This window comes from Bactrocera tryoni, chromosome 2 (assembly GCF_016617805.1).
Source record: "Bactrocera tryoni isolate S06 chromosome 2, CSIRO_BtryS06_freeze2, whole genome shotgun sequence".
Lineage (NCBI taxonomy): Eukaryota > Metazoa > Arthropoda > Insecta > Diptera > Tephritidae > Bactrocera > Bactrocera tryoni.
The window spans coordinates 6,657,864-6,672,342 of record NC_052500.1 but is presented as its reverse complement, the minus strand read 5'-3'; the positions used below and the strand labels follow the sequence as shown (position 1 = coordinate 6,672,342).

At 36.6% G+C, this 14,479-nt stretch overlaps 3 protein-coding genes across 6 annotated transcripts in view; 1 reads left to right on the top strand and 2 right to left on the bottom strand.

The window, feature by feature from the left end:
• LOC120769791 (homeotic protein ocelliless) overlaps nt 1–14,479 on the top strand; it is a 150,577-nt gene that overhangs the window by 108,849 nt on the left and 27,249 nt on the right. For 3 of the 4 annotated variants that reach the window (XM_040096976.1, XM_040096977.1, XM_040096979.1), the window contains 2 exons: nt 944–1,113; nt 2,407–7,291. In XM_040096976.1, the coding sequence (XP_039952910.1) occupies nt 944–1,113; nt 2,407–3,221 (985 nt within the window). In that variant the 3' untranslated portion in view covers nt 3,222–7,291. Of the gene's footprint in view, nt 1–943; nt 1,114–2,406; nt 7,292–14,479 lie in introns of those variants that run through there. The other variant, XR_005704887.1, reaches the window with a different exon arrangement.
• LOC120769799 (male accessory gland serine protease inhibitor-like) lies at nt 9,302–9,840 on the bottom strand. The gene is made up of 2 exons (XM_040096986.1): nt 9,689–9,840; nt 9,302–9,600 (listed from the first exon to the last, which is right to left on the bottom strand). Exons 1-2 carry the CDS (start codon nt 9,753–9,755, stop codon nt 9,419–9,421), a joined length of 249 nt encoding a protein of 82 aa, XP_039952920.1. The 5' UTR covers nt 9,756–9,840; the 3' UTR covers nt 9,302–9,418.
• Nucleotides 13,170–13,798, bottom strand: LOC120769793 (carboxypeptidase inhibitor SmCI-like). Its single transcript, XM_040096981.1, has 2 exons — nt 13,528–13,798; nt 13,170–13,470 (listed from the first exon to the last, which is right to left on the bottom strand). Exons 1-2 carry the CDS (start codon nt 13,667–13,669, stop codon nt 13,190–13,192), a joined length of 423 nt encoding a protein of 140 aa, XP_039952915.1. The 5' UTR covers nt 13,670–13,798; the 3' UTR covers nt 13,170–13,189.

Genomic DNA, 14,479 nt, shown 5'->3' with positions numbered 1-14,479 from the left:
ATTCCGGAAGACTTTGTTTCTGAGTGATTATCACCCTGTTCTTTCCAGGTCCCGATGACGTCAATATTGGGACTATAGCGCAATAAGGACCAAAATTACGGCAGATCCTGGTATAGATTATAATCAGTCGCAGTTTGAAAGTTATTGTGAATAGGCTAGGACCGTTTAATGTTAGTTTGGGAACAATTTTTTTTAAATTTAAGTTTTAAAACTGATCATCAAAATAAGAATCACACTTGCAGGATAAGTGTTTTTGAATCCATCACCAATTTGTTAAAACATATTATTTCTTCCCACTAGTTTATTTGGATGGCTAACGGTATGGGATGCAATGAATTTCAGCATTGATCTCGCAAATATGGGAGAGTCAATGAAGAATGTGGAGAGATTGAAGAGGTTATTTTAAGTTTAAGTTTAAACCAAAAAATTCAGGGTTCTAGAAACTTATCCCACTCGTTGAAGAGTTAAATTTTTCTCTCTATGGGATAATGTCAAAATAGCGAAATTTGGATCTTTTAGGTAGGGATCTCCACATAAACACATTTTGTGTACTTTCCACGAATATCTTGATTTATATTCTTGAATATTTTACTTTTTACCCCTTTGCAGGTCTACGCCCCTTTTTTATTAAGCATTTTCTAATTCAAAGAGAAAGTCAAAGAGTTATTTTTTTTTAAATCATTGAAATTTCATCAATCATAACCACACTTAATTGCCTAACTTAATTGAATATCTCTCAATTAAAGTCTTTAATTTGTTAAACAACTCCACACTTCATAGCAATTACATTTTCAACACTTCTGATTTGACATATATGAATGTATGTATGTCATATTCCCCCCCATACAATGCAATCATCAATATTTTTATGTATGTATGAGCATACTTTTTAATCTTGTCTTCTCTCTTTCCAATTTCATTATTTTCAATATTTTCATTTCAGCAATTGCGGCTTTCGTCCGGTGCTCAACGACAACTCCGGCAGCGTGGTCGCTTCTGGTGCTGGCGCACAACGCAGCACCACCACCGCGCATCCACCACTCTTTCTGCCGCCGCATTTGGCCTCGCTGAGCTCACAGTTTACACATCAACCACTCTTTCCCGGACTAAAAGGTAAATGCGATTATTATTGTGCCAGTGTATGAATGGAAAATATTGTTGCATAAAATATTTATTTGCTTAACCCACCACACCACTCACCAATCAGACATCACACCAAACACTACATCACTCTGTAGTGAGCTCCAGTGAATTCTCTGCTTGCGTATTATAAATCAAAAACGTCCATCAATAAGTAATAGCAACATGCTGGCGCTTTGCTTGAAAGCCTCTTGCTATCGAACTTATCGATTGTTGATGTAATATAATTACATAATGATGGGTAGTGTGGTATCTCGTCATCTCAATGCCGTCGACATAGTCCTCGAGTCGCGCTGCTGGATTTCAATCTGTTTCGCTGTCAATCAGCTCCGCCGCAATCGATGACATGCCGAGACACCGTTTTTCCCCTACCACTAGTTTGGCATTTCATAAAATCCATCAGCAAGACTTAAGTATTTGTTAAGCGAGAAAGTAGTGAGTGGCCTATTAGCTTAATTGAATTTTAGATGGAAATCAGCAATTTGGCTGTGATTTGTTACTTCATGACAGAGAGCCGTAACGTTAATTCTGCCCTTGGAGCTGAAAAATTACACAGGTTCCGCAAAGACTGCAAGTCGGTTCCTATTTCTAATATATGTATACAGTTTTTTTTTTTGGCCGTCGGTAACCAATTTCTATAAACAGAAAAATTTCGAAGGAGCTCGGAGCTCCTAATCCTTTTTGTTTCACAGACACATAAATCTATCATTGAGAGCTTCTACGGATGCTCGTAAAAGTTAGAGAACATCTTCAAAGATCGATAATAGACCTGTTTAGCCTCGGAATAAACGCTCTGTAGTTTATATTTTGAAAGATCCTTGAATCAGGGACCTCAAAATTATTTGTGTCTGAAATAACTGTATTTATATGATATCGGATTTATTCTTATCTTTTGAAAGGTTTTTGTTGTTGTACCGACAGAAAAGATTCCTATGGTAATTTCGAGGAATGATGCCGAGTTGAGAATTAGTGGACGGATAAAAGTCCGGGTCCATTCCGCTTACTTAGACCCTTCTGTCCTAGGAATGGATCTTTTAAAAAGTCATAATGAGTCATAATGAGCCATCAATTAGTATGGATCACATGATCAATCCCTCATCCTGGCATTTACCAAATTTCATTAACAGCTTGTTAGGAAGACAGAAGTATATTGCCTTGCTCTCTTCTTCTTATTGAATACTTAACGAAAAGATTCGATTTATACATTTCATCTCTTAGAAATTTTACTCCAACAACGCGTAACTAATACGTATCTTACCCTTTCAGGCGTCTCACCGTTTCCGGGTCTGTGCTCGTGCTGCTCGCTGAAACCGCCCCCACCACCACCTAGCGCCTCGTCGATAGCTGCTGCAGCCGCCGCAGCTGCTGCTGCCTCTACCAGCTCCGCGTCCGGTGTGCCAATTTCTTCTGCTGCGCCCTCCGCCAGCAGCTCACCCGACTCGCCAACCCACGTCACCTCGGTCCTAAGCCAGTCGGCGCATAACAATCACGATGCACGTTCCAGCTCTGTAGCCGAATTGCGTCGCAAGGCACAAGAACACTCTGCCGCGCTGCTGCAATCACTACACGCCGCCGCCGCAGCTGGCTTGGCATTTCCGGGTCTACACTTGCCACCGCTCTCGTTCCATCATCATTCCGCCGCTGCGTTGAGCAATGCGCACGCTGCCGCAGCCGCCGCTGTCGCAAATAATAACAACAATCACAATAATAACAATAACAATAATAATGGTGTGCGGCTGAAAAGCGAGTCGGCTCAGGATATGACGGCGAGTACCATGAATGGCCTATCGGCTGCAGCGGCAGCGGCCGCGGCGGCTGCCAACAATCATCACAGCATTGCCAGTTTGACGCTGCTCGATGCGCAGAACGCGGCGTATCATCATCACCAGCAGCAGCAGCAGCAACAACAGCTATCGCAGGCGGCTGCACTGCATCTGCAACAACAACACCAGCAGCAGCAGCAACTGTCGCCGCCGATAACGCCGACACACACGCCCACACTTCATCGCCAGGACACGCCGCCCAAGTGCACAGCCAACGGTGCCGGTGGCGGTGCCGTCGCCATAACGAAAAGTGAATAATTGTAGTCAGCGGTTCCCAAATGTACTCAAAGCAGCAAATAAGTGAAGTTTTAATATTATAATAAGTGAAATGATAAAAGCAATAGAAAGTATTGGTGGAAGCTGCCGCGCAAGGTTAGATTTACTTATGTATATACATATTTATCTAGTTACGATAACACTAGTAGTTAGTAGTAGCTCATAACAAAAGTAGTTTAGTGTTACTTAATTACAAGTAGTCGTAAAATCGTATTTAAAATTTAAGTACATACATATATGTTTAGTTATAAGCGCCCGCACAAACTTTTAACTGTTGAAGGAACACTTTAGACACTTCGAGATTATACAGAATTGAATATTTCGAAAGGAAAAATTCTCTGAAAGCTGAAACACTGACGCCACAAGTAACACTTATTTCTTTAAACTATTTAATTTATTTGACTTAATATTTTTGATATTTATTTTATTTATGCTTATTCCTTCTCTTTCATCCTGCTTACACTTAAATGACTTAAAACTATAATATGTACATATATATAATATAAACTATATTTTCGCTTCTAAATACATGTATGCAATACGAATTTGCATCGGCAGAGGTCTACTTTTCTAGAATCTAACTTACTTTCTTAGATTTTTAACTTTGTTTTCATAACTATCATTTGCTCAAACAAATCTACTGCCGGTCCAGAGTTGATGTCTCTAAAATCACATTTTTCATGTTGCAATTGCACCAAGGTGTAATACCGTATGCCAGTTTTTTTCTCCATTTCTCGAAGAATTTTTGATGAAGATCAAAAGAATATCGTCAACCTGCCCTTTTGATTTGTCTATTGTTTCGGAATAGCATTGTTTTAGTCACATTTTTAGTGTCCCTATATCTGATTTTGTGATATGACAAAAAACTTAAAATCGAATTGATCACATGTCATGTTCGGTAAATGGAAATACGTTTACTAACTCTGTACCTGGCGAATGAGATGCAGATTTTCGACTTTCGGTATGATACTTCTATTCTTTCTTAATCGACAAGCTTTTTTATCGTCATGCCGGAATGTAGGCAATACTTTTCTACAGTCATAGAGAGTTTATGTATATCTTATACATCCTATACTGGAATTTACAGTGGCTTTACTTAATTCAAAGTACATATATAATTTTAGTCTACTAGCAGTCACTTCAACGCAATTATAGGCGTTCTGACTGGAGACTGTCTAAAAGTTTTTTGCCAAATTTGTATAGAGGAAGGCGAGGTGGACTCACCTTGTCACTTCCTCCTCTACTGCCTGGCTTTTGCCAGACTGAGCTTGAAATATCTCGATATAGACATCTTGGGCGAACTTAGCAATATGACTGGGATTGACATTAGCTGCTGTATTAAATTTGTGGTGAGCTTAAAACGCTTCGTCGATTTATAACGATCTGCTGATCCACTTTTTATGAGTTTATGAGTAACACATAAGACGAATATATGCCCAAGTGAGATCGATTGCGGATAAAATCTACGACCTAACCTAACCCATCTTAGCAGTCTTTTCTTTGTAGCTAACCTTCCATTAAAATATGAATATGGACAAAATTTTATAAAAATCTATCAGATTAACTCTAAAGTATTGAAACTGTGTCCTTTTTTCCAATTTTAGTATTACTACTCTTACATCTCTCTAATTAACTACATTCATTAATTTTGTATAAAAGGTTTACTATTTTTTGAGAAATACTTGTTCTAATAGAAAGCATCAGAAAACTATGTTGTGAGATGTGAAACCTGATAATATCTATGAGATAAGAGCGAAAGCGTTTTATAAAAAAATGCGATAGGAGATAGCAGATCAAGTCTATCATTTTATCAAATTTGTATTTGTATTTTGACAAAATATTTTCATTTCGAAATACAATCCACTCGTAGTCACATATATAAAATTCGAAAAGATTTCGAGGAAAGAGCTAAATATAATAAAAATATTTGCTTAGTGATGACATTGATATTTCCAAAAAACATTTTAGTACAATATTTGGTATGAATTTTTTAATGCGAAGTTGGATATCAAAATATCTACCAGTATGTTTTTGAGAAACTTTAATGTTCACTGGACAATTTTCATTTATGATATGATTCCGGTCACTTTTCGATGGTAGCCTCATTTAAGGGGTTTCATGTGTTTCACGGCTTTTAAGAAGGTTGAAAAGCTTCAATGTTCAGTAGAAATTTTCGTCTGTGGTATGATTTCTATCTGTTTTCGATGGCAGCCTCATTTAAGGGAGTACATGGGTTTCATGTTTTCTTTTTATCTTATTAAATTCAATAACATCTCGTACATATTGTCCGAAATTCTCAAGTTTTTCAGAGTAATAGTTTTGGAGATACAACCTTGAAAAGAGGCGCACTCGCGGTATGCTACATATATATTCAATTAAAACTTTAAAGGCGCTTTTCTTGAAACTGTTTTCACAGAGTTAGGAGGTGATTTGTAGACAAATGATTTTAAGAAAAGCGTTATTTACTGTTATGGCAACATTTCAAAATTTTCGATTTTATTTTTGTTCCACAAAAACCTTTCAAATTCTTCCATAACAAAAAGCGTTAGATAAACATCTTGCGGTTTGGGGAAACAGCCGTCAAAAACACACCACTTTTTTCATAAGAGGTTTTATCAAGCTCCTAAGAAGATTATACTGTTATTGCTTATATACGAACAAAACATCATACTTTTAATGAAATTTGCTTTAAAAATGTTATCCTTTTCCCAAATTTTTTTATTGTTTTTTATGATAATGTTATAAATGCTTGCCCAAGAACCATTTTCTACAAATTTCAATGTGAAACTAGCAAACAATGCAGCTGCAATAAGCATTACAAATTCAATAACATTATTTTTCTTTATTTGTTTCATTTGTTTTGTTTTGTTTTTTGTACGTTAATTGGAATTTATTTTGCCTGTTCAACAATAGCACACCTCAGCACTATAAAGAACAATACTTTTACTTTTATTAATTTTGTTTTTGTGTTAACAAGTGGCGTCAATAGAAAACACAATAAGAAAACAGTAATCACTTAGTGGAAAGTAATCACTTGCTTTAGAATCAGAACACGATTCTCACCACACCAACAATGAGGCGCATGCAAATGAGTGACATTATTATTACACAGCATTGTACTCTGGTAAAGCGAAGAAAAACGAACAAATAATTTGGAAAAAATATAGAAAATAAAAAAAAAAATTAAAAACAAAGAAAATGTTAGAATAAACAGTTAGCGTTTAGAAAAATGCAGCGTTGCACTTACATAATTAAATATATTATATAATAAACAAATATATATACAATAGTGAGTAATACATAATGCATATTAGTATATATAATAGAAAAAAAATTCAACAGTTGCAAATTAAAATACATGAAGTTGTAAAAAAATATAATTATTCAATGATTTCCAGGAACATTAGTGAGTTAGCATACTAATTTGCTCACAACAATAAAATATTAGACAAACAATGAAGAGCGGAGCACCATATTATTAAGTTATAATGAACACGGAATATTAATAACCGAATTAGGCAATTAAAATCAATATTGCATAATAAACAATAATATGAAAAATATGAAAAATTGAAAACTGAACAAAAAATAATAAAAGCAAACAAAAATAAAATTCGAAGCGTAGTTCAGCCGAGTTCAAGCGCTTATCAGCGCTTCAAACAACGCGATAACACTGGAAAAACAATAACAAACATATGTAAATGAGCAAGCAAACACACAAGTGAAATACAATTCTAGTTATAAATGAATATTTAAGCTTAACAATAAAGAAATAAGTGAATAAAGTTAATAAATATTGAAAGCGTAAGCAAATATAGCCTTCGAACTAAATATTCACCAGAGCATAGGCATACCATAGACATACATATGTAGTTACATACATACTATATGTATTACCGGATATAAGGAACACTTAGTACACAAGAAAGCGTCTCATATGCAGTTGTGTATACAAGTGTCATGCATATTATGTACATAAGTCCATATATACATATATACTATTATTGAAAACGGCAAAATAAATTCTAATGACAAGTTGAAATATAGTGAAAGTGGCGTTTTATTTTATTCATAAAAATTAGTTGATGAAGTTCATAAATTTAATACAAATCATTAACTAATCTTATCAGAACAAGTAATTATTAAAAAAAATATTAAAAAAAAAATAAAAAATCTTAAAAGAGTTTAGTGATAATAATTCGGTTCTCTAAGCATTTACTTCGTACTACAGATGGATTTTTATGAGAAACTAAGCTGTGTGTGTTAAAAAACAGCCTTTTTTCATCACTTTTTTTCTCATTTAAAAAATGAAGTATTTTATTATATTTTTTTTATTCTTACAAACATAAACTATCAAAATGATATTCTGAAATTTTGGAAAAAAATACTTCAAACTCGGTCATTGCGACGCCATTTCCGGGGACCTCTCGGAAAAAAGATGTGTCCACGTTGTCAAGACTCCTTATAGGATCATTTGAAGTGAAGATATACGTGTTTTAGTTAAAACCTTAACTTAGAACTTGAACGAAGTTAAAAATGTAAATTGGGTTTTTGGCAAACATTTTTACAAAAAAATTAAAAATTTTAGTGAAAATTTTCCGACTTTTTTCATATAGTTGTAATCGAAAAAAAAAAAATTCATTCAAGTCTTTAAGAATTGTATCTCAAGGACCTGTGTAATATTTCATGAAGATCGGTTTGAATAGTTCTCGAGAAATCTTGCCAACTGACTTCAAAACACGCAGTTTCGAGAAGACGGTGATTTAGTCTAGCTAGCCACAAGCGCACATATTCTCAAGGCCGTATCTCCAAAACTATTACACAGATCCACTAAATATTTAGGACAATATTCTCGAGGAAGTCCAAAATGTAATAAGAAAATAAAAAAATCGATTTTGTGAAACTCGTAAATCCATGTTAAACGTCTTCTCCAACGGTGGATATCGTAAAACGTTTTGCTATTTCCTATGGTGTTCGGAAAATATCTTGTCAAATAAAAAGGTTTCCGTACAAGGTCTTGATAGAGATCAGTTTGTACTACACCTGTACCTTATCGCGGTCCGACATCGGTATACGGATTCTCAGAAAAACAGTACGTATGCGTATTTTCAGAACGATATCTGGAAAACTGGAAGGCTAGTATTTGTATACAGATACAGACAGTCAGACGGACGTGGCTAGACCGACTTAGCTTGTACGGATGATCTTTTACTGATCATGAATCATACTTTCAAGGGTCTCAATGTCTTGTAGGTGTGGTCACGGGACACCTACTTTTAAGATCCCATCTTTAGGAAATAGTAAAAGTGGATACGGCAAAATGCAGAGGACACACGGAGGATGGTGAGATGCTGGAACATTATCTAGGCGAATGTCCAGCTTTCAGCCGAATGGCACATATTCCACACCTCCCAATGGACTTACGGTAAATAATGCTGAGAAATGGACGAAGGACTTACGGTAAATAATGCGATTTTGCTGAGAAATGGACGAAAACTAACATAAGACCGTTACCGTTAGCTCCTTTCTATAAAATTGCTTGATTTAAAAAAGACCTTTCAGTAAGCAAGTGTTCTTATAAAGCTAAATGGTCTAAAACAACGATGGTCTGAAGACAATCTTTCCAGATATCTCAAAATATTAAGCACACCTTAGGTTCATAAAAATTGTAAGATTATCTAATGCTCGGTTACTCCCTAATTTACCACTTCCTTACTTAAATCAATACTAAAATTGGTACTTCGCTCAAAATTTTCTTTTTGTTTGTATTCAAAGTCTAATTGCCTTTATATGTATATATGTATGCATATTTTTCACTTCAAAGCATCTCTAAATTAAAAGTGAGTCAGAGGAAAATTTCCTAAAAAGTATTGCATTAAAACTTTTGTAGTTGTAACGGCATAAAATATTCCCCTAATTATATAAGTATCCATCCACAAATCAAATCTCTCTCTTTTACTCTATCCACTTCACATAATAATCAAAAATCTCGAGTTAATGAATGCGCTGCTCGTGATCAATATCAGTCAAGTATTTTACATTTTTGAAAAATCAATTATATGTATATTTTTCTTCAATTTTGTTTGCTACTTTTATTTTCCAAATTTTAATTATATCACATTATAATCAGACCCTACAATTGTGTCCTAAAACAAGACACACACTTTTCCTTGTCCCATTTATTCCTTGCATTTCTGCTCGCAAGCTTCCTGCGTGGGGAAACGATTGTCATTGCCGCCGCAGCCGCCATAAATGTAGCTCAAACAGTTGTTATTGGCCGCATCGAAGGTCCACGAGGGCACATAAGCGGCACACTTGATCAATCCGTTGCCATCGGCCGAGTGCTCCTGACCACAGATGGCTGCAGAAATGTCAAGAAAGTGAAACTTTAGTGATTAACACCGCTCTGACTCCCTCTCTAGTTGAGGGTTAACGTAGAGTACACTTACGATCCTTAAGCGCCAGCGCGCAGCCGATCACTGCAAAAACGGCCAAAATCACTGCGAAGAATTTCATTTTGATTCTTTTCTCTTGTAGATGTCTTAAGCACAATTTGATTCGTTAACTTTAAACTTGTTGCCTTCAAGCTTCACTTCGAAATGAATTTATATCGTTAATGTGCGACCCTTGAAGTACTCGAAACTAACATTGTATGCTCTGACATTATCTGCTCTCTATAAAGTTGTTTGTACATACGTTTGTACATTTGTTTGCACTTGTACTAAGGTTTTTGGGTGTGTTCATGTGAAATTTTAAGTCAATATGCACATGCGTATGTGTGTGTCTGTGTTTAAGCGTGTTTAATAAAAGTACTCACTTATAAGCGATGCAAATACAATTAAGATTTTGTTGTTGCTTTTTCACATTGACAAAACTCATTAACTGATTTCATCTATATACTGGCATATACATACATACATACATGAATAGATGATCATATGAAGTCAAATGTTTGGGTTATTTCGCACAGAATACACTCGTCATACTTATTTACAAAAATTATACATACATACATACAAGTGTAAATACCATTGGAAAATATTTTTGAAGCATTCATAGATTTCATTCTGTAATATCATTGTGTTTATGATAGGCGAAAGTTTACTCTTCGCTCAGAAAAACCCCGCTGTACGTGCGTACGTCACTGATAATTCTCTGTATTTTGATAATATTAATACATATGATACTTTCAATAATACTTAGATTTGAATTATTAGAAGAGATCGAAGCTCGGGTTGACACATTTCCGTTTGATTCTCTCGCCGCTTGTCAGCCGACCGCGGGTTAACGGGCTTGATATCGCTTAAAAATATATCGAAAAATCTAATCAGTGGCCTCTGAAAGATAAAATGGATATTTATAAGGCTTTGACGACGAGCCATGATAGTAGCTTGGTTTTCTGACACCTATATCTATAAGGTCTAATAGCAAGATATCTATTATTTTTGCTAGAAATTGAAGGTTTTATTTAACATTGTTGAAATGATCCAATTTAGTTCAACTCTTCATTGATTTGTTGCCATTTTGAAGGAAATTTTATAATGACACTCTTAAACACGTATAATCCGTCGTCTCTATTAGCAAAATATTGAAGCAGTCGAAATTCCCTTTTCTTGCGCCGCTTTTTTTCACTAAAAAAAATTTGCCGTGAACAAGAATACGTAGTAATCACTTGGTGCCAAGTCCGGACTACAAGGTGAATGCATAGGAAACTCCAAAACAAGCTTCCGTTTGAGAGGTGTGTGACCTAGTGTTGTACCGATGAAAATCAATTCCTCTCCTATTGACCAAAACTGACCGCTTCTGGACGATTGCTTCCTTCAGACGCTCTAATTGTTGACAGTCCATAGCAAAAGTTCATTCTTCGAGTTTCTTTTCGTATTCAACCTAATTTGAATATTTCCGCACCACATTTTCAGCTGCCTGACTAGCCTTTTCGCCTTTATTGAAAAAGCATACTCAAACAAGAAATCACAAAACTTCCTCAGAAATCGTTTTACTACAAAATCTTATCTTTTTAACGACTTATTGTGTAACCCAATCCCATTTATGCAACGCGAGATACAAATTTAAAAAGCCATATGTTGAAAAAATAATAGGGTTTTGCTTATTGTGAGTACTGCGTCGAATACTTTCAGAGCTGGAGTGTTTTCGTCCATTCGGACAACATGACCTAGTTGTCTTTTAATTCGCTGAACTACATATTATGTGTCAATGTCGTCGTATATCTCATACAGCTCATCGTTCTATCGTATGCGATATTCGCCGTGGCCAACGCGCAAAGGACCATAAATCTTTCGCAAAACCTTTCTCTCGAAAACTCGACTTGGAAGTTATAACTGTCAACAGTGACGTGGGAGTCAAGAGAGCAACGACTGATAGTTTGATAATAGGAGATATTTCGTCTTGCCGACGTTCACTACCAGACCCATTTGCTTCGCTTCCTTATCCAGTCTGGAGAAATCGGAACTAACGACGCGGATTTGGGCTCAACATTATGTCAATATCATCGACGTACACCAGCAGCTTTACACTCTTATAAAAGATTGTGCATTCTCAGTAATTAATTTAAAGAAACCGCACTATATGGAGTCGCCTTGTCTGAAACCAGTGTTTGATATCGAACTGCTCGGAGAGGTCCTTCCCGATTTTGACGGTGCTTTTTTGCTCAACGGCAGTTTACACAGCCATATTAGTTTTTCGGGAATACAAAATTTAGACACAGCGGCATAAAGACAATGCCAGACCATATTCTACAAAGAAGCTGATGCATGCTCTTTATTAGTTCTTCGCTGCCGTGTTTGAATAGCCGCTTTGTTGTTCTTCAGATGTGTAATTGCTATTCCATACTTCTTCATGTTCGGGCAATGGATCGTCGCCTCCATCGTCATCGATTAGGGAATCGGGTTCACTATCTCCTAGTGTTATGCTTTCACTGCCTTTCAAAAGACTGGAGAGGTGCTCCCTTCATAATATTAGTATTCTCTGGACATCAGTTACTAGATCATCTCTGGGTGTTCTATAAGAACTAGTTCAAATATATTTTGCTACTAAGAGAACCTTATGGCTAATCTCATAAGCAGAAAGTATCTATTCGGTGCTATCTTTAGCGAAAGTTCCCGAAAGATAGAGAGGTAATGAAAGGATGTCTAAATTAAAATTGGACATACTATACATATCCTAAAAATATATCGACTAAACTTAGTAATTTTTTCACATTAGTTCACTAATATATTTTCATATTTTTCTTAATTCAGTCCAAAGTTACTTTCAACAGATTAAGGTTTAGCTTGAGATTTGTTGTAATATTTCAGGAAAATCAATTTGCAAATTTGGTAAAGGCTTGAAGCGATTCTTCCCCTCAATGTCAGATATTGTTTTATGATAATTCCGTGTACTTCATAAGAAAATCTTGTGTTTTACATCTAGAACCAATAGATTTTAATACTTATTCTTTCGATCGTCATTCAAAGACATTGGTTTTTCGGAATTATTATTACAAAGCGTAAACCTCAAAAATGTATTTTGCCTTCGGTATGCCTTTAACTAATCCTCGCTTAAGCGATCTTTTGATGTCCAGACTGTTTAGCCTGTCCTGAGAGTTGTCAGTTGTCAGATTTTGCTCACAAGCTCACAATATCTTAATATAATACTCTGGATTTTTACTGGTCTTCCGTACTTACTCTCTTTTTGATCCAATTTTCTGAAAATTGCTTTAAATTTGTTATCTCAGATAGATTAGAATTTTGTCAATAAATGCTTACAAAACGTATTATTTCTTGTTAATGTAATTCAACTTTTACCTTTTTATTCATTAAAGTGAGTCATATTTTCCCAACAATTTCACACGTTTTAAAAATTTTTAACAACAATATTTTTGTAAATCAACGGCTTTTAATACTAAAGACAAATTTTAAAAAACCTCTTTCGGAAGTTGATTCTCAACGGCTTTAAACTTCAACTGGTTCATCAGCGGGAATCAGCTTATCAGCTCGCTCATCATCCTCGTCAGCTTTCGCTGTGGTTGTGCTTTCTTCGTCCGATACTTCATCGTGACTTTTCGGCATGCACATTCTTTGACAAGCCTCTTGGCTCTCGAAATTGTTCGCATTGCCACCGCAACCGCCATAAACGAACTTCTCGCAACGCTTAGTGTTCAAATTGAAGGAAAAACGAGGAAATATTCCAAAGCAGCGACCGATTTCCCTTGGCTGGTAACAATCGTCGGGAACTAAAGTATAAGAACATATTAGAATATAAGAGCACACTCAATATTAATACTACGCACTCATAAGGTCGTTAGCTACGTCGTCTGCGACTGTGGTGGGGGCAACATTGGCTGCGGGTGCTGCTGTTGAAGTCGCCACGGTGGCCGCTTGCAGTACGGCAACGAAGCTGGCGGTCAAGCACAAAGTTAGCACGAATTTCATCCTGTTTCTGAGTTTGTTGTATGTTTTGTTTAGAGATTGAAAATATTATTTGCAAATTTTTGGTTCCTGACGCGGCCTGTTGCTGTTCACGCTTGAGTTTCTAATGGCACAATGATGCCACCGAGCGCCTTCGAAGCGTTTTAAGTACTCCCATCGCCGCGAATTGACTGGCAGGTGAGCGCGTCTGGCGTCACAGACACCGCCGCCTTCAAAACTTCCGATTCGTACGCGTACCCTTTCGCTGCTCAATATTGTTATTATTTTTGTCTGTTCATTTTTAAACATAATTTTTTCTCCCGTCCACCACACAAGCCGTATGCAAATGCTTCGCAGTTACGCTGATAACCACCTACGCCGTATTCAGCAGCTGTTGGCGCCGCGCGGCAGCAGACACCAAGCAGCGCGAGGTGCTGTCATCGGTGTTACGCGCAAACTCATTAGTAGTTGTGGCGGGTATTCGCGCTGCGGCGCGCGGTTTGCATAAACGATTTTCGAGCAGGTGAGCGCGCGGCGTCGCCGTTGGCGTTAGCTGTCGCTTAACAAGCGTTCAACACCGGCTAATTCACCAGACTCATGTGCGCTTAGTCGCTTACGCGGCAAAACGCGCAAGCAAAAAGTGCGCTAGGAAGCTCCACTTCATTCAGCTCGGAAGCTATAAACAAAGCAACCGGCTTAATGGCAGCGTTTACGTTTTAGTTGGACGCGGCAACGAAACTTATCAATGTCAACGACTGTCGGTGATTGGCTTTCAACGATTGGCAATCACTTTTAATGTGCGGGTGTTTTCAATCTGTCGGCGTTCTACTACAA

Excerpts from the sequence above, each read along its gene's own strand:
- LOC120769793 (XM_040096981.1), bottom strand. The coding sequence starts at position 13,669 with ATGAAATTCGTGCTAACTTTGTGCTTGACCGCCAGCTTCGTTGCCGTA. Across the intron at positions 13,471-13,527 it reads CGTAGCTAACGACCTTATGA|TTCCCGACGATTGTTACCAG; the intron begins GTGCGTAGTATT and ends CTTATACTTTAG.
- LOC120769799 (XM_040096986.1), bottom strand. The coding sequence starts at position 9,755 with ATGAAATTCTTCGCAGTGATTTTGGCCGTTTTTGCAGTGATCGGCTGC. Across the intron at positions 9,601-9,688 it reads CGCGCTGGCGCTTAAGGATC|CCATCTGTGGTCAGGAGCAC; the intron begins GTAAGTGTACTC and ends ACATTTCTGCAG.